Source organism: Moschus berezovskii, chromosome 7 (genome assembly GCF_049115385.1).
Source record: "Moschus berezovskii isolate FMDL1 chromosome 7, NW_MosBer_1.0, whole genome shotgun sequence".
NCBI classification, from domain to species: domain Eukaryota; kingdom Metazoa; phylum Chordata; class Mammalia; order Artiodactyla; family Moschidae; genus Moschus; species Moschus berezovskii.
The window spans coordinates 35,666,179-35,690,391 of NC_142466.1; the positions used below are offsets into that span (position 1 = coordinate 35,666,179).

The 24,213-nt window shown below is 39.1% G+C and overlaps 1 protein-coding gene across 3 annotated transcripts in view; it reads left to right on the plus strand.

Annotated features, from left to right (window-relative positions):
- TTC39B (tetratricopeptide repeat domain 39B) overlaps positions 1–14,773 on the plus strand; it is a 167,221-nt gene extending 152,448 nt beyond the window's left edge. For all 3 annotated transcript variants that reach the window (XM_055428198.2, XM_055428200.2, XM_088837895.1), the window contains 3 exons: positions 8,552–8,669; positions 11,427–11,543; positions 14,561–14,773. In XM_055428198.2, the coding sequence (XP_055284173.1) occupies positions 8,552–8,669; positions 11,427–11,543; positions 14,561–14,651 (326 nt within the window). In that variant the 3' untranslated portion in view covers positions 14,652–14,773. The remainder of the gene's footprint in view (positions 1–8,551; positions 8,670–11,426; positions 11,544–14,560) is intronic.
- The last annotated feature ends 9,440 nt before the right edge of the window (positions 14,774–24,213 follow it).

The following is a 24,213-nucleotide window of genomic DNA, read 5'->3' on the forward strand; positions in this document are numbered from 1 at the left end:
ACTGGATTTCTTCTCTCTGAAGTGCAGTAAAGTGTCCAATAATGAGTTTGAGATGTCAGTGGGTTTGGAGTGGCTTTGGGAAGCCTGTATATTGAAATTCAGGGCTATTCTCCTGTGTTGCTGGCGAATTTGCGTGGTATGTCTTTCTCTGAAACTCGTTGACCCTTGGGTGGTGCCTGGTTTTAGTGTATGCATGGAGGCATTTGATGAGCTCCTATTGATTAATGTTCCCTGGAACAGGAGTTCTCTGGTGTTCTCAGGATTTGGACTTAAGCCTCTGCCTCTGGTTTTCAGTCTTATTCTTGCAGTAGGCTCAAGACTTCCCCATCTGTCACTTCCAAGGCAGTTCCTTCTGTTAAAGCTCTTCTGTTTGCTGGTCTCTTCAGTGTCTAATTCTTGTCCTGACCAGGGGGCGGTGGTGGACACTTTTATAGGCTCACCAGTTCAGTCGTGCTGAGGGGAGGGAGGAAGGCTGCTAACAAATATCCCTGGCGTCTGTGGGGAGTGCTTGCAGTGTCTCGGCTACGCTGGGATTGCTCCCGCTCACGGCGTGTGTGCTTTCCCTGTTTATGCTGCTCAGGCTCTAGGTTGCTCTGCCAGGAACTGTCCGAAGCCGGCACTGGGTTGTATGCACTTCCCAGGTCTGAGCGGCTCAGGTTCAGGTCCTCGGGTACTTCACAAAGGTGCAGACTTGGTTGGGCCTGCATTTTGTGGCTTCCCTGGTCCAAGCAGCTCAGGTGACAGGCGTTTGGCGAGCGCGGTCGCTGCAACTTATTGCCTCCCCGGTCCCTGCTGCTGGGTTTTCTGGGTGTACAACTGGCGCACCTTCTCAGGCGGATGTTGACCAGTCAGAAACCCAAGTCTTGGTTAGCAATGAAGCCTGCCTGCAGCTTGGTATGGGAAGCCTCTCTGGGGCCGCGGTTGCCCCTTCTGGCTCTGGCCGCCCTCCCCAGCCTGTCCTGGCGGGGGATGGTGGATGGGCCTTCCGCAGCCGGCTAGCTCTGCTCAGTCCTTTGTTCTGTGAGCAGGGCCGGCGGAGTCTTGGGTTGGGGCTTTTCGCCTTTTCACAGGCTTTTCGCCTTTTTGCAGGGGTCGCTATCCCACTGTTTCCTTAGCTGTCTTCCGTTAGCACCCTCAGCTTGCCCTTGGGGTGTTCAGGCCTGGTCCGCTCTCTAAGCGCTGCTGCCCGCACCTCCCTGCCCAGCCCCCGCTTGCTAGTGGTGGGTGGGTGCGTCTGCGCCACTCCTCCACTTAGAGTTACCTCTGGGCACTTAGTCTGTGGGTTTTAATTATTTATTTCTTTTTTCTCCCGGTTATGTTACCCTCTGAGGTTCCAAGGCTTGCCACAGACTTGCCAGTGAGTGTTTCCAGGTGTTTGGAAACTTCTCTCTTTTTTTTAAGCCTCCCTTCCCGGGACGGATCTCTGTCCCTCCCTCTTTTGTCTCTCTTTTTATCTTTTATACTATTTCCTACCTCCTTTTGAAGACAATGGGCTGCTTTTCTGGGTGCCTGATGTCCTCTGCCGGCATTCAGAAGTTGTTTTGTGGGATTTATTCAGCGTTCAAATGTTCTTTTGCTGAATTTGTGGGGGAGAAAGTGGTCGCCCCGTCCTATTCCTCTGCCATCTTCCTGTCTCTCCAAGAGGCTCTTTAGTTCTTCTTCACGTTCTGCCATAAGGGTGGTGTCATTTGCATATCAGGTTATTGATATTTCTTCCAGCAATCTTGATTCCAGCTTGTGCTTTTTCCAGCCCAGCATTCCTCATGATGTACTCTGCATATAAGTTAAATAATCAGGGTGACAATATACAGCCTTGACGTACTCCTTTCCCTATTTGGAACCAGTCTGTTGTTCCATGTCCAATTCTGTCTGTTGCTTCTTGCTGCTGCTGCTGCTAAGTCGCTTTAGTCGTGTCCGACTCTGTGCGACCCCATAGACGGCAGCCCACCAGGCTCTGCCGTCCCTGGGATTCTCCAGGCAAGAACACTGGAGTGGGTTGCCTTTTCCTTCTCCAGTACATGAAAGTGAAAAGTGAAAGTGAAGTTGCTCAGTTGTGTCTGACTCTTTGTGACCCCATGGACTGCAGCCTACCAGGCTTCTCTGTCCATGGGATTTTCCAGGCAAGACTACTGGAGTGGGTTCCCATTGCCTTCTCCATTGCTTCTTGACCTGCTTACATATTTCTCAAGAGGCAGGTAAGGTGCTCTGGTATTCCCATTTCTTTAAGAATTTTCTGCAGTCTGTTGTGATCCACACAGTCAAAGGCTTTGGCATAGTCAATAAAGCAGAAGTAGATGTTTTTCTGGAAGTCTCTTGCTCTTTTGATGATACAGTGGATGTTGGCATTTGATCTCTGGTTCCTCTGCCTTTTCTAAATCCAGCCTGAACATCTGGAAGTTCATGGTTCATGTACAATTGAAGCCTGGCTTGGAGGATATTAAGCATTACTTTGCTAGCGTGTGAGATGAGTGCAATTGTGAGGTAGTTTGAGCATTCTTTGGCATTGCCTTTCTTTGGGATTGGAATGAAAACTAACCTTTTCCAGTCCTGTGGCCACTGCTGAGTTTTCCAAATTTGCTGGCATATTGAGTGCAGCACTTTCACACCCTCATCTTTTAGGATTTGAAATAGCTCAACTGGGATTCCATCACCTCCACTAACTTTGTAGTGATGCTTCTGAAGGCCACTTAACTTCACATTTCAGGATGTCTGGCTCTAGGTGAGGGATCACACCATCATGGTTATCTAGGTCATGAAGACTTTTTTGTATAGTTCTTCTGTGTATTCTTGCCACCTCTTCTTAATATCTTCAGCTTCCATTAGGTCCATATCATCCTGTCCTTTATTGTACCCATCTTTGCATGAAATGTTCCCTTGGTATCTCTAATTTTCTTGAAGAGATCTCTTGTCTTTCCCATTCTATTGTTACGTTGATCACAGAGGAAGAATTTTTTAGCGCTCCTTGCTATTCTTTGGAACACTGTATTCAGATGGGTTTATCTTTCCTTTTCTCCTTTGCCTTATATCTGGGAGTTGTACATTTTGACCTCTTCACATATTCCTCCTACTCAAGCCCTTGCCCCTGACAACCAGTCTGTTCCCTATATCTGTGATCTTTATTGTGCTTTAGGTTTCACATAGAAGTGAACATATGGTGTTCGTCTGACTTTTGTTCACTTAGCATCAGTACCTTCAAGGTCCTTCATGTTGTTGCAGATGGCAAAATTTGACTCTTTTTCATGGCTGAATGTTCCATTTTACACACACACACATGTATTTCACATTTCCTTTATCCATTCATCCATTGATGGATACTTAGATCTTTTCCATGCTTGTCTGTTGTAAATAATGTAATGAACATGAGCATGCATATATCTTTTTGAAATAGTATTTTTTTTCAGATAAATATGCAGAGGTGGGATTACTGGATCATATGGTAGTTTATCATAAATGTTTTAATTCTTTCTAGGTAACCCTTGTAATAACTTCAAAAGCTTCCTGGCATTCCATGGAGATAATATATCATAATTTAACCAACTCTTTCAGTATTGTTGGGCATTTAGGTTGCTTTCTATATTTGAAATTATTCTAACTTTAGATTCCCATCAATAGTTCAGTTCAGTCACTCAGTTGTGTCCAACTCTTTGTGACCCCATGGACTGTAGCATGCCAGGCCTCCCTGTATCATCATCAACTTCCGGAGTTTACGCAAACTCATGTCCATTGAGTTGGTGATACCATCCAACCATCTCATCCTCTGTTGTCCCCTTCTCCTCCTACCTTCAATCTTTCCCAGAATTAGGGTATTTTCAAATGAGTCAGTTCTTTGCATCAAATGGCCGAAGTATTGAGTTTCAGCTTCAACATCAGTCCTTCCAATGAACACCCAGGACTGTTCTCCTTTAGGATGCACTGGTTGGATCTCCTTGTAGTCCAAGGGACTCTCAAGAGCCTTCTCCAACACCACAGTTCAAAAGCATCAATTCTTCGGCACTCAGCTTTCTTTATAGTCCAACTCTCACATCCATACATGACTACTGGTAAAACCATAACCGTGACTAGACGAACCTTTGTTGGCAAAGTAATGTCTCTGCTTTTAAACATGCTGTCTAGGTTGCTCATAACTTTTCTTCCGAGGAGTAAGCATCTGTTAATTCACCCAATTAATTAACTAAGCATCTGTTAATTAACTATTAATATAGAGTTATTATAGATTTAAAATTTTTAGATCTATTATATTATAGATTTTATAATTTTATATCTAAATGATAATTTAATTATATATAATTATATAATTTAGATAACTTATTATAATTTATATAATATATATTATAATTATATAATTTAGATAATTTATTATAATTTATATAAAGTTTTTTATCTTTATTATAGATTAAATGAACCTCTTTACATTTTACATTATCTTTTACATTTTTATTTTTTATTTATTTAGTTTTTTTCCATTAGGATGATTTTAGATGATTTTATTTAACAAATACTGATACATCGCTGTCAGGCACTATCCAAGGATTTATAAATACAATACATTCAAGAAGTTTCTGATTCTCCAAATTCATTTGAGACTGCCCTTTCCCCAATCTTTAATTGTATTAAGACATGAGCCCACAATTTCACCTTCTTTTCTGTTTATACTATTTCCCTAAGTGAAGTTATTCAGACCTATGGCTTCAAATGGTATCTATTTACTGATAGCCTTTAACTATGTATCCCCAAGCTCCAACATTTAATATTTTAGCTTGAGAGGGAAGAGAATTTTTAATATTTTGGATTGTTGTATTTGGAATTTTCCCACCATGGACATGTACTGCTTCTTTTTTTAAAGCTTAAATTTTTTTTCGAAGGAGGTAATTCATGAATCTCCCCACAGATAGATAAATTAAGAAGACTGACAACTGACCACTGGATCTAGCAATATTATCTTCTACATTTTTAATTGTAGGGAAATGCACATAATATAGAATTTGCCATATTAACCATTTTTAAACTGTATGGTCCAGTAGTGCTAAGTATATTCACTCAATTGTGCAGCCAGGTTTCATTCCCCTTAAACAGTAGCTCCCCGTTTCCTGCTGTTCACAGTGCCTGGCAGTCACCGTTTTCCTCGTTGTTACTGTGAGTTTGACTACTCTAGAGACTTTATGTAGGTGGAACCGTGCAGTCTTTTTCTTCTTATGCTGCCTTAGTTCCCTTTTCCTAATGTCCTCCAGGTACATCCATGTTAAGCATGTGTCAGAATTTCCTTCATTTTTAAGGCTGCATGATATTCCGTTGGACGTTTATACCAAATTTTGTTTTTCTACTCATCCATCAATGTATATTTGGGTTGCTTCCACTTTTGACAACTGTGAACAATACTTCTATGAACATGTATATGCGAATATTCCATTTAGATGCTGCTTTCAGTTCTCTTAGATATATGCAGCAAGGTGGGTTTGCTGGATCATATAACATTTCTATTTTTAACTATTTTAGGAACTGATATACTGTTTTTCTAGTGGCTTTCCCAACAACAATGCACACAGGTTTCAATTTCTCTACATCCTTGACAGTGCTAGTAATTTTCTTTTCTTTTCTTTTTTTAATCTGTTTTGTTTGTTTTTGGGTAGTAGGCATGCTAATGGGTGTAAGATTTTTTTTTTACACTTTTTAATATAGAATAATTTCAAAAGGAAAAATATTTACTTTGATTTGAGTGGAAACTCAACGTAAAGCCACATCATTTTAAAATTTAACTGAGATAAAACTCCGTAAAAATTTACTTCAAAAAATGGGTTTCAGAAATTGCAGTTCAGTAAAATCTATTAAGGCTTTTGAACAAATTTACTAGTATTTATTTTTGTGGAACTAAATTGTTCACATTTCATTATTTTGTTCCTTTGAACACTTATTTTTCATACCAGGTATAGCATTGTGATAGTAGAAAAAACATTGTTCCTGTCATTAAGGGAATTATTTGTGATTAAATGCCACATATTTGCAAATTAGATGAAAAAATGAATGTTTTAAAGTAAGTGTATATGTGAGAAATGGGAGGTAAAGGAAAACATTTTTTTTCATTAAATGAAAACATTTGTAGGGTATTTTTTCCTCCAGAGGAGTAGTCTAGCTTGCTTCTGTTTTCCTACAAAGACGAGGGGTTTAGTTCAGTAGAATAAATTCTAATGTTTGAATGTCCATCCTTTGTAGTATAGACTAATACATACCACCACTGAGTAAGACCTTTGTATATCAGTTCAGTCGCTCAGTCGTGTCCGACTCTTTGAGACCCCATGAATCACAGCACGCCAGGCCTCCCTGTCCATCACCAACTCCCGGAGTTCACTCAAACTCATGTCCATCGAGTCAGTGATGCCATCCAGCCATATCATTCTCTGTCATCCCCGTCTCCTCCCACCCCCAATCCCTCCCAGCATCAGACTCTTTTCCAGTGAGTCAACTCATCGCATGAGGTGGCCAAAGTATTGCAGTTTCAGCTTTAGCATCAGTCCTTCCAATGAACACCCAGGATTGATCTCCTTTAGAATGGACTGGTTGGATCTCCTTGCGGTTCAAGGGACTCTCAAGAGTCTTCTCCAGCACCACAGTTCAAAAAGCATCAATTCTTCGGCGATCAGCTTTCTTCACAGTCCAACTCTCACATCCATACATGACCACGGGAAAAACCATAGCCTTGACTAGATGGACCTTGGTTGGCGAAGTAATGTCTCTGCTTTTTAATATGCTATCTAGGTTGGTCATAACTTTCCTTCCAAGGAGTAAGCGTCTTTTAATTTCCTGGCTGCAGTCAGCATCTGCAGTGATTTTGGAGCCCCCAAAAATAAAGTCTTACACTGTTTGCACTGTTTCCCCATCTATTTCCCATGAAGTGATGGGACCAGATGCCATGATCTTTGTTTTCTGAATGTTGAGCTTCAAGCCAACCGTTTCACTCTCCTCTTTCACTTTCAAGAGGCTTTTGAGTTCCTCTTCACTTTCTGCCATAAGGGTGGTGTCATCTGCATATCTGAGGTTATTGATATTTCTCCCGGCAATCTTGATTCCAGCTCGTGCTTCTTACAGCCCAGTGTTCCTCATGATGTACTCTGCATATAAGTTAAATAAGCAGGGTGACAATATACAACCTTGTCGTACTCCTTTTCCTATTTGGAACCAGTCTGTTGTTCCATGTCCAGTTATTTTCCACGTGGAATTGATTCCAAGACTCACTGTGGATACCACATTCTTTGGACTCTCGAGTTCCATACTCTGCCCTCTGTATCCACAGATTTCTCATTCGCGGATTCAATCAGCCACAGATCCTAAACATAGCCCCAATCTGGTTTGTTGATTAGAAGCATAAATAGATTTTTTTGGGGTGGGGGAATGGTCTTTAATAGGGAAGGTAATGTGGTATTGATATTTGTGATTTTCATAGTGAATAACTTGTCAGATCTTGGAAGTGAGAGGTTATTATCAGCTATTTTCAGCACCTAGAAATAAAGCACCATCTTTGACTTGGTTAAGTAGCATCCTTAACCTCCCATAGACAAGCTGTTTGCTGATTAAAACACCAGTATGCGTTAATGGTGATTTCCGATATTGTACTGAAAGCAAGAGTATTTCAGCATGAAGGACTCTCAGAGCCTCATCATTTTGGTTTTTTGTCCCTTCCCACCTGTGTTGTCACAGCCTGAAATGTATAAATTATCAGTCTGTCTTGGAATGACTTCTTATTTCTACTTAACTTGCAAAAAAGAAAAACCCAAATTCAAAAGTGGTAGATGTGAAATGGCCACCTTTGTCAGATAGATGTCACACACAATATGGTTCCTTCTGTTAATATGTATTAGCCTTGGGCTATAGAAGGTAGAGTTATCTTCAAAAGGAAACATGTCCTGAAAGAAGATCCTCTATATTAGCCTCATGCAGTTAGAAGTTTGTGGGGATTTTAGGTGCTTTACATGTATATCAGAACCATTTTGTCTAATTTTATGACATAATTTCATCCCCCAAAGCACCTAACCTGGGAGAACTGGTAAGCTGTAAACATAATGATCTGGGGAGGGTGTTCTCCTTCCTGAATTTTTAATGGGGAGAAGGCCATCTGCTTCTCCACATGGAAGTGTTACCCTCTTCCCCACGAAGCCAGCCCAGTTAGGGGCCGGAGCCACAGGAAGAGGCTGCCTGCTTGCTCCTCACTGCTTTACCTTTCATTAAAGTAATAAAGCTCTTATTTTATTTATAGTTCAAACTTCCTATTATTTTACCTAAGGTCACTTAACTCAGAGGTGAGCACCTAAAAAAAATTTTTTTGAGTGGCTAGTGATAAAGTGAAAAAAGGCTAGAGTGAACCCCTTAATCAAATGGTATTAAACTCGGTATTCTTTTCATTTGAAGTATTTTCATTGAATTTAGTGAGGCATAAAAATGCTAAACATATATATTTAAAAATTTTTAAATGATCCCTCTGAAACCTAACAGCTGTTAGTGCTGCCTCTTAAGTAGGATATCTTTTGTTTTTGTGAGTAAACTGTATGTGTTTTGCTTTAAGACTCCAGCGACTACTCTGTAGATGACGACTGCCTAGTGAAACTGCTAAAAGGATGCTGCCTGAAGAACTTACAGCGGCCCTTGCAAGCAGAATTGTGCTTCAATCACATTGTCCAAAGGTAAAAGCAGACAATGAAACCAGCTTGAGTGCAAATTTCAGTTTCTGGGGAATCTCTGTGAGAAAGTGATGCTTTTATCTCTACTGCTAACCTTTTTTTACTTGGTGTTGACAGAAAGAGAATCCAGTAATGTTTTCTTTATTCTCTGAGAAAGAAATGATAACCTAAGTGAACATGGCTTTATGCTTTTCCACGTGGTGTTCAGAGGTGACTCACAAAAGCTAAATTTACAGCCAAGCTGAGCGTTGTCTGTCTAAATTTTGGCAGTAACGTACTGAACATCTGATACTTTTTTGATTTGTGCATTTGTCTGTCACTCATTTATCCTACCAATATTTGAGTACCCACTATGTGCCAGAAACTGTGATCCTGAATCCTAGGGTTTCAGAGTTGAATAAACAGACTAACCATCATTGTAATGATAATTTGGCAGGAAAGAACAACTGTGATAAAATGCTATAACAGCTTCTCTTTTGGCAAGGGGCATTTTTCTAGGATGAATGAGCATTATCCCCTCAGTAGCATTGATGATGATGTCCTGCTTCTTTGCTAATTAGAGAGTTGAGTCAAGGTTCTGTTGCCCGGCCCTCTTCTCTGAATCTGGAGTCACACATGCAGTAATCTACAGGGGCCAGACAAGTAACGTTTCTGAGTGATGGCGGGAATGGGGATTAGTAGGCACTGAAGATCAGGGAGATTGTGTGGTCTCTCTAAAGAGTACTGCCACTTCTGAACTCAAATTATTACTCTTGTCAGTGTGGGTCCACTAGTAATAATCCCTACAGTTTATCATCGAAAGCCTGGAATCTGAATTTTATGTAACATCTTCTGATTTTTAAACCTTGGCTCAATTTTTTGGAAACCATTCTGTATATCAAATAAGTCACAGCCACGACTTCTGCTTGATGTCTTCTGTTCGCTATCATGTGCTTTCCCATCTATAACTACTGATCCTCTTCTTCTGACCATATTTTCTGAGAATATAGGAGGACTGCTGTCCTTATTGGAGAAGGAAATGGCAACCCACTCCAGGGTTCTTGCCTGGAGAATCCCAGGGACAGGGGAGCCTGGTGGGCTGCCATCTATGGGGTTGCACAGAGTTGGACACGACTGAAGTGACTTAGCAGCAGCAGCAGCAGCAGCAGCTGTCCTTATTTAGAAGAGGAAAGACTCAATGTCTATTTCTCAAATTAATAATGTGCTGTCTTTAGTAAATATGTTAAAGAAGTATCCTTTCAGCTCTCTTTTATTGACATTTTTATTAGGATCAAAAGGATGACTTATTTGGGCTATTTGTTGTGTCTTTTGAATCTCATAGTGAATAGTTGGTGTGTTTTATAGTTTTGGATTGTCAACTCAACTTCAGTGAGTTTTATCTTGAGACTCCAGTGAGGCTAGGATTGAGGAAGAGTCTCTTTCTAAGCACTGTGCTTTTATTTCTGCTAGATGCCCCAAAGGCTTTTCTCACCCTGGGCCACTTTCATGTTAATTTCGTTGCTTAGAGGTTCTTAGATCATTTGGGCCACATAAATTTGAATTGCAAATTCAGGTGAGGGCAGGCCTATTGATTATTAATTTCTTAAGGGATTTGCTTTTTCTTCCTACCTAGAGAATAGGCTAGTCTTCCCAGATGGCACTTGTGGTTAAGAACCCACTCGCCAGTGCAGAAGACATGAGACGTGGGTTTGATCCCCAGGTTGGGAAGATCACCTGGGGGAGTGCACTGCAACCCACTCCAGTATTCTTGCCTGGAGAATCCCAAGAGTGGAGGAGCCTGATGGTCTATAGTCCATGGGGTCACAAAGAGTCAGACATGACTGAAGCAACTGAGCACACAGAGTATAGACCACAGAGCCAACTGCCCTTGTCTTCCTCCTGTACCATGAGTGGGTTTTCGTCTTCTACCCTTTCTCTGGTGGAGCCGGGCCCCAGCTTTACGTAGTGGTCTCAGCCCCTGCTGTATGTATTATGTGGGCCCAAGGTCTCACCTCCTGTGAACAGAGAGACACAAAGCCTTGGCTGAAACAGACCCAGGAGTGCTTTGGCATCATCGACACAATTAGAGTTCCGGTTTCGTTTTCAGTCTGAGAGTCTTCCTATGTTCTTGTGAGCTGAGCTCTCCTTTTAAAAGGGTGTTGCTTTTACTTGTTTCAGTGCTTCTAGATGTTGGGAAGTCAGATAATTTCATAACACTGCTGTGAACGGAAGTGTTGACCCCTTCTTTCTTGACATTTTGAAGCATTATAAGACAAACAGTGTCAAAAGAGTTAAACCTTAGTGAAAAATAAGTGGAGTCATTTTCTAAATGGAGTCATTTCTGAACATGTTCTTGATCTTGTCCTTTCTAGGATAATCTTCAAAACTCTGCGTGTTTTTGTCTACGTGAAAGGCAGGAAACAATGTTCAGTGCTGGATTTAGACTAAGGAATAAAATAAAAGAGTAATAGGGGAAATCACTGGTGTTCCAGTGGTTAGGACTTTGTGCGTCCACTGCAGAGGGCATGAATTCAGTCCCTGATTGGGGAACTAAGATCCTGTGTGCCATACAGTGAGACAAAAAAAAAAAAAGTAATATATTAAAAGCATACTGTTTATTGCCATGGTTTATTATATTCTTTAACTGTATAATGACAGCTTTTCTCTGGTAATAGACTTAGTGCTATACCTATTTTCATAAGAATGGGAGAAATATATATGTTGAAAAAAAAGATATGTTCCTTCTGTTTAGATTTAATTACTTTTCATTCACTCTTTTAGTGAAAAGCTACTGAAGTATGACCACTACCTAGTGCCATTTACTCTGTTTGAATTGGCATTTTTGTATAAAAACCAAGGAGAAATTGACAAGGCCATAAAGGTCCTAGAAACTGCAAGGTAAGTGGTAATGGCAGCTTTTCCTCGGTCGCTATGGACTCAGGAATATCAATACTATTTTTACAACAGCAGTAACTTGATACATTTAAAAACAAATACGTTAATGAAAAATTATTCATTATATTACCTTTGCTAGTTTATGCTTAATTTCTACTTGTGGCTTTTGTTGGAATTGTGCAATTTTCAACCTTCTTAATGCCTGACCCTATGACTGTTTACAAATGTTGTGTTTTGGGGGTACCTACAGGACAGATTTCTAACCTATTCTCTTCTGTATCAGGGGTCAGAAAACTTTTTCTGTAAAGGACCAGTTAGCACTTTTGGCTTTTCAGTAGAGGGTCTCCATTGTAAGTACTCAATTGTATTGCAAGTGGCCATAGAAGACAATATGTAAATAAATGGGTGTGCCCAGAGTTGGCCATAATTTTGGTTATAGTTTGCTGACCTTTGGTATATTCCACCATCTCTCTCATTTCATTAAAAAGCCCCTGATTTGAAGAAGCCCTTTGAATCTTCATGACTCTTTCTTCTTTCTGGCTATTGTGGCACTTTCTAAGCACTTTATCAATCCTGGTGGACAATGGCGCTCAGATTTCCTGTGATCATAGTTCATTACTGGGGACACAAACCCTGTGGTCTGCTTGCTTGGAACACTACTCGCAGTGGAGAAAGAATGCCATGATAGCTCTAGGCCATAACTGCTTAATAACTGATTGGTTTGTTCATTTCCTTAAATTTAGCAAGTGTTCACTGAGTACCTATTATGTGCCAGACACTAGAGAAAGTTCTAGACAAACAACTGTGCATCAGCAGGTGATGTTTCTGCTTTCTAAATTGTGGGGTATTGGTAAATACACAGATAAGAAAAATAGCAATGCTTTATGAGATGAATGAAAATAAATTTCGTTGAGATTTATGATATGATACAAGGTACCTGGGTGTTACTTTAGATTGAGTTGATTCTGAAAGGTTTCCTTGAGGAGGTGCTATGTAGTTGAGATTAGCATAATTAAAGCCAGTCCTGAGAAGATCTGTCACCAGAAGACTGGATGAGGAGCATTCCTGGCTGGGGATAGCAGGGGGAGGGTGTTAAGATACTAGGTTGATAATGATGCTTTACTGAAATGGGGAATCCTTAGAGGAGCAGGGTTGAAGAGAGGAAAAAAACCATATTTCTGTTTGGACTGTGTTATTTTGAGGTGTTCACGTGGAGATGGTGAGTTGACAGTCATTTATATGAGCATGTAGTTCAATGTAAAGGTCAAGGCCAGTTGTAGATATTTGAATGTCACCAGGATAGAGACTGTGATATTTAAAGCTGCGGTGGGGTCATTTGGGGAAAGTTGTATAGCTAGAGGAGATCCAGCACAGAGCCTTGAGCTATGCAATTATTTCAGAGATTAAATAGTAAGATTAAGAAGTGGCCATGAGTTAGGATGACATCCTCCAGAGCTAAGTGAACAAAATGTTTCTAAAGAAGAGTGGGAAGTTGTGAAGATTGTTGCCAAGAGGTCAAGCAAGGTGAGACCAGAGAAGTGGCTGCTGAATTTGGCAGCATGAAGATCATCAGCAACTTGGACAAGTGAAGTAAGAAAGTGGAGTCAGCCATTCCACTTTTTAATTTTTTTTAAGCTAGAGATATGAGAAAGTCACTTTTAAAGTTAGTTTCTTGAGAGTGAGTATGACTCCCATTTCAGCTAACATTCATGTATCTTCAAATCTAGCTATTGGAAAATTTGGGACTAAAAGTACTGTTTCCAAGTATTTATCATGTGGACATATTTAGTGTTATTAGACGGTAAAGAATCCGCCTGCAATGCGGGAGTCTGGGGTTTGATACTTGGGTTCAGAAGATCTCCTGGAGAAGGAAATGGCTACCCACTCCAATATTCTGGCCTGGAGAATTCCATGAACAGAGGAGCCTGGCAGACTACAGTCCATGGGGTTGTAGAGAGTCAGACAGGACTGAGCAACTTTCACTTTTAAGTAATATATAAGGCAAATATATAACAATGAAAATAAAAGACCAGTAATTCACTGAGAAAAAGCAAGACCATCAGTGATCAAAAAGTCAACACTAACTCAGGACAATGCTAGTGATATCAACATAGACAAACTTCCCAGTAATTTCAAAACTGTTGATTATTTGCAGTTCTCCTTGTACAGTAGGAGGTTAATTAGGGAAATACTCAATTACATCCTTTGGTAAATTCTAGTAAGATGTTGGCTCAGCTTATGAATAATAACCCTTAGCACGGTTACCAGTAAATAACCCTTAGACCTGTATAACATAAAGGGGTGTAGAAAGAAGTGAATGCCACTGCAGAGAAAGATATAGCTCTCCCATAGGCCAAGGTGGTGTGTGTGAAAGTGGAGACAAGATCCAAGCCACTCCATTTTGCTGAGTCTGAGCAATTCTAGCAAAGAGAAGTCAATGCTGGTGATATAAGTGAAGTTTTAAAGTAATCTGTGAATTTCTAATTCCCCTCCTGACATTGTCACATAATAATTATTGACCAAACCATTGATATTTGCCTGTGAGAATTGGAGTAAGTAATTTTGTTGTTACCAAATAATCCTATCTTTGTTGTCATTGTTTCATGAGTGTGTGTGTGTATTTAACTTAAATTTTTTTTGAGGGGGTGAATGATCCTATTCACCTTGTTCATACGAGGTTGCCTAAAATTTCCAGTTTAGAAAAGGAGGTCAATTATTTAAAAATAGTTCACAAAAGTTTTTAAGCCCTCAGCATAACCTTCTTGCTGTTTGGGAGAAGTACAAACCTTGCTGTTCAAAGTAGGATTTTTAGACCACCACCTGGAAGCTTCTAGAAATACAGAATATTGTTATCCTCCTTTCCTCCCAGGAACCGAATCTGCGTTTTAACAAAATTCACTGTTATGCATAGCGATGTTTGAGAGTAAATAAAGAATGGAGGTGAGAGGAAGGGGAGGAGGATGGTGGTGCCCCGGTTTATAAAGGAATTTTAACATTAAAATATTGTTTTCTGTCTTTAGAAACAACTACAAAGATTACTCGCTGGAGTCCAGACTACACTTCAGAATTCAGGCAGCTCTTCACCTCTGGAAAAAATCGTCTTCAGATTGATCAGAACATGAAGGATGGAATTTTCTCTCAATTCCTACCAGCGTCTACTATAGATTAGGCCTCGTATTAAAGTGGAAAAATGATCTTGTGAATGAGAGACAGAACACTAATTTTACTGTCAATATTTTCTGTGATTTGTGTGGTTTATTCTTGGTCTGCTTAAGTGTTTTTTTTTTTTTCTTTATGGAATGATGGTCAGTAATATCTTGAAAACTCTTATATTTTGCATCTTTAAAAGGAATTTCATATTAATTTGAATTGGAGAATGAAGAAGTCTTTTAAAGGACTCACAGGTACAATAAAGTCTAAATAGATTATTTATTTTTTTAAATGTGGAAATGAATATCATGAAAGTAGTAAATGGCTTATAACCTGAGCCATATTTAGATTTGTTGGGCAGTTAAACTTCAGAGATAGTTTGTTGCCTAGAATTTAAGTTTCAGAAAGAAAATAAGAAAAACCTACATTCAAAAATAGCTTAATCATTTTCAGAAAACTCCTGAAAAAGACAAGTAATGGGTGTGAACAGGACAGGTAACATAGGTAATTGGTTGAAAGACCTGTATCTAGAAAGGATGAGATGTTATTATTGTTTCTTATTCTTCATATAAGTTAAAGGTGGTGACATTTTTGAGAGACTATCCTGTTTTTGAATGTACTTAAGTCTATCATTATTATAACAAAACTCAAAAAACTCCATGTATCTAAAGGGAAAATTTATATTTTAGATTATTCTCAACCTTAACCATGACAGCTAAAAAAATATACATTGATTATTTTTCTTATAAAGTTCCTGCTGCTTTAAATGATATCAATAATTTTTACACTCATAATGTTGGTGTGGAAGGTCTAGTTTTCTAATCTTTCTAGCACTGTGATGTTTTCCTTGTAAATATCTGGACTGTGCTTAGTCCTTTAATTTGCAGACACAATCGGGGCATAGAGTGGAAGAGAGCCCGACTTTGTATGGTACTGGCTCTGCTGTCAGCAGTTACCAGGGTGACTTTTAGGGAGTTTCGTGCTGTCTCCATCACCGTATTTTCCTCATCTGTGAAATGCAAAAAGAACAGATGACTTCCAAGGTCTCTTTCAGTTTTATAATTTTAGGTCAGTGTCTTAGGTATTTATTTTCAGCAACCAATGTTAAAATGTTTAATCCAAACCATTCCCACTTAGTGTGTGTTTTGTTTTACAATCACCACTGCCTCCACCCCTGCATCCCCACCCCAGCTCTCCAATATGTATATGCAGCGGCTCAGGACAAGATTGCAGACAGAGCGACAAAGAACGATTTATGAATCAATGAATCAGGATTTTGTCTTATTTTTGTTATGAAGAATACCTTGTCCTGGAAGCCTCTGCAGAAGTGAAGTGAAGTGAAGTCACTCAGTCGTGTCCGGTATGAAGAATACCTTGTCCTGGAAGCCTCTGCAGTTGAACCAAAACAGCCCTTGACTGGCAGTCAGGAGCCCTGCTCTGTTAGTTAATAGTTCTTCAACATGAAGCAAGTCATCAACCCTTTCTAGGACTCAGTTTCCCCAATGGAGATAGCAACACAGAGCTTGGTGTTTGTGAGGGCTCAATGAAATAACGTGCATGACAGCTTTTTTTGTAAATTGAAAGGCTGTGTGAATATGAGTTGTTGCAATAGTTATGATTTTTATGTACAGATTACAGTATCAGAACTCAAGTATTGGCTGAGTCTGTGGTCTCTGATGTAAAATGAAAGAAGTGTGGAGATTCAAACAAGGTTGGATTTATTCAGTGTTTAGCACTGACATGACATGACATGACATGTTTGAATTTGCGCCTTGATTTTTATTTCCTATTATAAGAGCCTGTGGGCTTCCCAGGTGGCTCTAGTGGTAAAGAACCCGCCTGCCAATGCAGGGGACATAAGAGACGTGGATTCGATCTGTGGGTTGGGAAGATCCCCTGGAGGAGGGCTTGGCAACCCAGCTCCAGTATTTCTTGCCTGGAGAATCGCATGGACAGAGGAGCCTGGTGGGCTACAGTCCATAGGGTCACAGAGAATTGGACATGACAGAAATGACTTCGCACACATGCACGCACACCTAAGAGCCTGTATCCAGCAGGTATTTGATCTTATTTTCTTCACCGTACTAATTCTTGGCCAATACCGAGGATGTATTTCCAATGGAAAATGATGAATTCAACTCTCGTCAGAGTACCACCCTTTCAGATAATATAGGTGGTAGATTTCCTCACATGCTATTAATATGAATTATAAAGCTTTACGTGAGGACCAGACAAAAGGGGAAATAAATTAACTGCCATTACAATTAGTAGTAGAAAATCTGTTCAACAATTTCTTTAAATGTTACTTGGGAAAAAAGTTTCCAAATTCCTTAGAAGAGCTTTGGTAGCATTATTATTTTTTTTAATTAAAAAAAAAAATGCTCATTGCTTTTGTGAGAAGCTGTGAGTCAGAACAAAAGTAAGTAAAAATAAATGCTGTTTCTGATGTAAAATGGAAATGGTTTAAGTTAATGGAGGTTATTTTTGTTTTAACTCAGCATTACCAGAACAAATATAAAAAATTCATATCTCCCATTAAGATTTTTCCTTTGTTATTTGTTCTTCTTATATTTGTATTTTTATTTCCTATCTGCTCACCTATCCAATGGATTTTTAAATGTTGTAGTATCATTAATGCTACAAATATTCATCTGTTTCCTGCCATGGTCAAGATACATGGCAGTACTAGTTTCTTGTGACCTCTGCTAATAACTGCATTTATGGAGTTATTTTGTGACTCAGGGTATTCTGTGAAGAATGAGTCCTGAAGTGACAATGTTTTTTCTGCTGTTTTAAGGGGCATTTGTAAGGAGGTTGGGCTGCCAGTGCGTCTGACAGTTGGTGCAATTTGTGTAATTCTTGGTATAATTGCCTTTAAATTTTTTTTTAAATGAAAAACCAGAGATTGGTTTTATGTAAACTGAGGATTCTTTGGAGAAGGGAGTGGCTGCCCTCTCCAATAGCCTTGCCTAGAGGATTCCGTGGACAGAGGAACCTAGCGGGCTACAGTCCATGGGGTGGCAAAGAGTCGAACATGACTCAGCAACTAACAAACACAAACTTAAGACTTAAGTAGATTAGCCTTTGTAATTTTGGTGACAAGGAAAGCATGATTTCTTCTTGACAATGGAAGATCAACTGTATCAGCTCTTATATGAACATATGTTTTAATGTTTCTTTGCTTCTTCTGGATATAAGAAGGTCCCAAGTTATATAGGAAAAGGAGGTTCATTGATTCTTTGTCTCTACTACAAGTGAGTAGAAGCTGTGGGTGAATTCCAGATTAATCAGTGTCAAAGATTATTAATCATTGAAACAATGCAAGAGTATAACCATCTCTTTTGCAAAGGAATGAGTTTAGCAGAGCTATGTGATGATCATCCCTACCTGACCTGGAAGCTTACGGTTTGAGCATTGAGGTCACTGTGAGTCTGCTCAGACTCACATCAGTGGGATTCTGTAAAGAAGAAGTTTACCACCTTTCAAAAAAAAGTAAACGTTTTCTCTTTTGAAGCTACTTTTAGAGGCAGTTACATTGTGATAGGCACTAATAGTTGCTGCTGTTAATACTCATTATGATTTCACTTCTCATCCATTCTTTAAACTGAGTCTGTTGATGTTTCTGAATAGAGATTTTTCTTCATTTGAACTTTAAAAATAATTTCAGAAAGATCTTTATAGTCAACTGAAAAAATTTGTCATTATTCTGATTAATTCTTCATTATTTTTTTGTATTTCTGTTTTTTTCTTACTTAATCCATATTTGTAAATCATAAATTCAAATACATTTAGTTAACACAATGAAGACTCCAGTGACTACTCTGATGCCCTAAGATTTTGTGATTCATAGGGCATGGACTGGATCTCAGAAAATGTATCCCAGCCTCTGAACACTGCTGTTTCTCCTTCAGGCCTGCTCCGTCCAGTTATGGTAGCCACTGGCCACATGTCGCCATAGAGCACTTGGAACTTGGCTAGTGGCACATGTCGGAATGATGCTGAGAGTCAGGGAGCCTTCATTCATACCTGCCTTCCCCTGTCGTGCTTCCTGGGGTTCTGACTTATACCTGCTGCCTGCTGTGACCACCTTAAATCACCATAGCTATATTGCCCGTCATGGTTCACATATGTATCTGTGAGGTTTGCTTTTTCTGTTTACATGCCCATAAACTTTTATCTCATTATATTTCTTCTGCAGATGGTCATCGATCATTGGCCTGTTTGAACATTATTATTTTCTCCCTTCCTCAGTTCCTTATATACTAGACTGAGAGATTTTATTTTTAGGATTATTAGCTTAATCTGACTTTATAGACATTCCTTACTTTTTGAGATGTAACAGCACAAACTCTTAGATTTGTAGGGGAAGAGACTCTCACTTTTAAGATGTGAGATTATATGATTTAAATATTTTCTAGGATTAACATTATTCTGAAGATTTGGGTGACCACTTCAATCTCCTTATATTATTAGTGTTTCATCATTGACTCAGCTAGGCCAATATTCTCCTTTAAAAATTTTAGGTGCTAGTTACCCATTTAGAGAATAATTTGGCAAATAGTTTATTTAAAGCTGTGTATTTGTCTTTTGCTGCTTATTGTGTTTAATGTGTGTATGATACCTAAGTGATATGCATACATATAACTGACATATTTTAAAGCTCTTTAGACATTTCCTATGGGGCTTCCTTGGTGACTCAGTGGCAAAGAATCCACCTGCCAATGGGAAGGTCCCCTGGAGAAGGAAATGGCAACCCACTCCAGTATTCTTGCCTGGGAAATCCCATGGATAGAGGAGCCTGGTAGGCTGCGGTCCCTGGGGTCACAAAGAGTCGGACATGACTTAGTGACTAAACATTTCTTGGTCAGATACATAAATAGACAGAAAACAGCTTAGAAACATTAAACAGATAATATTATTTTATACTGTTCTTTCAGGAGGAGTACAGGGTTTTCTCCCATTTTCCCTCCCCCCAGACCAATTATTTACATATCTTTTCTTTATATTATTAGATTGCTTGTTGTAAAACCCTGTTTCTGCTCCTCATTATTGGTAGTTTTGTCTTTTAGACATCCATTAGACTTAGTTACTTTAGAATATTGAAGTGTAATGAAAAGGACACACCAGAATTTAGCTTGAGGAGTAATAACCTCTGTGTTGAGTGGTTGCTGTTTGACCTTGATGTTAAAGTTCATTCCAGTCTGTTTATAATTTCGTGACCACAAAAAGAAATGATACAGGGACTATGTAGTAGATTGAGAAGGCTGAGCAGGTTCTTGGACTGATCTGTCTCATAAGACAGTGCGGATCTAGCTTCACAAGAAGTCCAGCCTTCATTCTGTCCAGTTTACAGATGTGTCAGTGTAGTAATACTGTAACCCGACTCTGCATGGAAGAAACTAAAGCAGCCACCTCACTGTATTTCACTGATAAAGAGAGCACACCAGTGCCTACAGATTAGCTGTTTCGTAGGGAAACTCAGGTACTTTAATACCTTCGTTAAGTAAAACCTAGTTGCATATCAATATATAATGTACCTTATATGTCAATCCAGTAGTTCTTAGATACACGTAATTTAAATGATGAATATAAGGGATGCTGGTATATCCCAGTGGGAGCTTTTGTTTTACTGCTACTTAATATTTTTTTAGTAAATTAGTTTTAAGTTTTTAGTTTGTGCTACATCATTTAGGGGAAAAAAAAGTTAGTCTCAGTGTGACAGAACTGAAAACCAGAGAAATTGGATAAAATGAGCGTGTTAAAGAATATTGCTTATTTCAGTTTTAAAGGAATTAGATTATTTTGAAGTGCTGGAAGGTTGTCTTCATTTTGAAGGGAAGACTTTCCCTGCTTTAGAGTCATGCATTTTAATTCATTCTTTATTGGAGCCAAGTGTCTGGGTGGCAACTTTGGGTATAGTTAAAAGGTTTAAATAATTTTTGTTAGTTCACTTTTTTTCTTGAAGTGATTTTTTTCTACATAGTGGACAAATGTTTCCCATACAGTGCTTTAAGAAAGTAATTTACACATAAAGAGAGGTTATGGTAAACATTATAAATCTTAGGCCATTACTTTAATGGCTTCTGAAGACAGTACCATTGGGTTCTGTGTAACTAAGATTTGCAGAAGGAGAACACGTGTTTCACTGATATGTGCTATCCAGAAAAATTACTTAATTCTCAACAGTGTATTGCGTTCTCGTGTTATGTTAGGGGAGAATTTTATAACTAAGTAGTTTATTTAAAAATTTTTTTCCTTTGCTTACTGCCAACTTCTGAACACCTGAATGAATACCAGCAGATTCATTTGTATACTAGTGTTTTAAAATATTTATTTGCAGATGTTTATAGAACTCTTGAATTTTTTGATGTAAGTTGCTGAATCATATGTAAAGGCAAAATATATATTTAATAAGTGAGAAGTATTATTTTATTACTGAGGCTTATTTCCAAAGCAAATTTATTTTGTAGGTACTTCAGTTGGAATATTTTGCTTTGACTTAAAACACACAAACAAATCTGTCTAGAGATCTGGTCACCTAAAAAACCTTCAGGTTACCTTACCTTGACATATAGGGGAATTTTAATTATGGGCCATAGCGTTTTTGCAAATCAATGTTGGTTTCCTGTTGAATCATAAAACCTACCTGTATGTACTTTAAAATTTAATGTTTTATTAGTAAACATTTTCAGCATTTTATCTCACTTTTTCTCTTCTCATTACATTTGAACTTAAATCCTGTCTTCCCCATTCCCAGTGGTCACAGTTTTACAGAGAAAAATATGTTTAGAAATGGAAGATGTGACTTCTAAGTAAGAGGAATGTGTTTAGTAGCATCCATCTGCTGATCAAGTAGGCATTGGATCTGGTGCTGGATCTGGTGCTAGAAAGTGAAATGACTTGTAGGTATAAAAGCATTTTATCAGTATAAGTCAAGAAGAAAGAAGAAAACTGTGAACTTCTGATGTTTTTAATATCAAAACTGTGTTCCAAAATGAGTGTTCATTTGCTGATTTTGTGTAATGTTATCATCTATGATGTGTAAGCTCATGCTGATGTGAGATATAAATTTTCAACATGAAGACATCAGTTCCTGTAGCCTATTTTTAACATTAAGACATTTTTGAAAATAAATATCATCTTAGAAAACTGTATTTTAAAGTGCAAATAAATCAGCCCGTCTTGAAAGTCAGTGTTTTATTTTTCATTCCTTAGTATTACAGAATACTCTGCATTATTAGATGTGTGTTTAAGTTGCTGGATACTCTTGGAATTCTTTATTTTCATATTGCCGCACTGGTTTACCTACAATATGCAATTAAATTGTTATTTAAATAAATTACACTTGATAGAATTAAAGTCTTCTGGTTGGTCTACATGTGAAAGATATACACAGCACCTGTTTTGCTGATATTTAATTATAGTGTGATGTACACTTGAATGTTTGTTTCTTGGTAAGATGTTTTTATTTATAGCTGATTTATAGTATTACATTAGTTTCAGGTGTACAGCATGGTGATTGAGAGTTTTAAAGTCATTTATAGTCATTATAAAATATTGGCTATAGTCCTTGTGCTGCATAATATATCCTTGTAGTTTATTTTGTATATAGTAGTTTGTATCTTTCAATCTCCTACCCCTATCTTGCCCCTGCCCGCTTCCTTTTCCCCACTGGTAACTATTAGTTTGTTTTCTGTATCTGTGAATCTGTTTCTTTACTGTTATATTCACTAGTTTGTAGCATTCTTTAGATTCCATATATGCTGCTACTGCTAAGTCACTTCAGTCGTGTCCGACTCTGTGTGACCCCATAGACGGAAGCCCACCAGGCTCCCCCGTCCCTGGGATTCTCCAGGCAAGAACACTGGAGTGGGCTGCCATTTCCTTCTCCAATGTGTGAAAGTGAAAAGTGAAAGTGAAGTCGCTCAGTCGTGTCCGACCCTTAGTGACCCCACGGCCTGCAGCCTACGAGGCTCCTCCATCCATGGGATTTTCTAGGCAAGAGTACTGGAGTGGCTTGCCATTGCCTTCTCCGAGATTCCATATATAAGTAATATCATATAGTATTTGTCTTTCTCTTTCTGACGTATTTCACCAAGCATAATACTCTCCAGGTCGATCCATGTTGTTGCAAATGGCAAGATTTCATTTTTTATGCCTGAGTAGTATTCCATCTTGTGTGTGTGTGTGTGTGTGTGTGTGTACACATCTTCTATATCCATTTACCAGTTTTTGGACACTTAAGTTGCTTCCATGTCTTGATTGTTGTAAATAATGCTGCTATGAACATTGGGGTGCATGTATCTTTTTGAATTAGTGTTTTAATTTTCTTTGGATATATACCCATCGCTGGGTCATATGGTAGTTTTAGTTTTTTGAGGAGTCTTCAAACTGTTTTCTACAGTGGCTACACCAATTTACATTCCCACCAACAATGTAGGAGGGTTTGCTTTTCTTCACATTCTTGCTAACATTTATTTGTGTTCGTTTTGATGATAGCCATTCAGACAGGTGTGACGTGATATCTCTTTGTGGTTTTGACTTGCATTTCCCTGATGACTAGCAGTGTTGAGCATCCTGGTAAGACTTTAAAAAAAACCTTACAGGCATGTGTAAAGGCCCTTCACTGTGCTGTGTTCTTGGCTGAGCACTGAGCATGCAGTAGGAAATGGATGATTCAGTTATCTTGAAGAGGGATTGCCTTCTCATTCATCTGTTTATAATCTGTTTCGTAGTTCAGAGATTTGGATCAGCTGCTGCTGCTGCTGCTGCTAAGTCACTTCAGTCGTGTCCGACTCTGTGTGACCCCATAGACAGAAGCCCACCAGGCTCCCCCGTCCCTGGGACTCTCCAGGCAAGAACACTGGAGTGGGTTGCCATTTCCTTCTCCAATGGGATCAGCTGCTAGTATGTACAATTTAAGGAGGAATCTTTAGCATTTGTGTTTCATAGTAGAAAAAAATTGGTCTCTGGAAATCAGAAGGTCTGTATTTGAAACTGAACTTATGTAGGAAGTGACATGTGATCTTCTCCCCAACAACTGAACTTCTGTGAACGTTGCCTAACACTTCTGTAAAAAGGGGTTGGTTCCACTGCCTCATTCAGCTCTATGGAGGATTGGAGGTAGGTGAGGTGAGAACCAGGGCTAATTCAGCATCGAATGGCTGCTTCTGCTCCTTCTCTGGATGAGTTAGGGAGTGAAAGTGAAGTTGCTCAGTCGTGTCTGACTCTTCACGACCCCATGGACTGTAGCCTACCAGGCTCCTCCGTTCATGGGATTTTCCAGGCAAGAATACTGGAGTGGATTGCCATTTCCTTCTTCAGGAGATCTTCCCGACCCAGGGATTGGACCCGGGTCTCCCGCATTGTAGGCTGAGCCACCAGGGAAGTCCTGGATGAGTTAGAGCAAGCAAAAATCTGTCACAAACCAGGTGTTCCTGCCAGAGGGTGGCTTTTCCTGTCATGGTTCAGTAACCCAGGTTCTTTCAGCCTTGTGGCTCTGCTGTCTTCTATGCATGGCTGC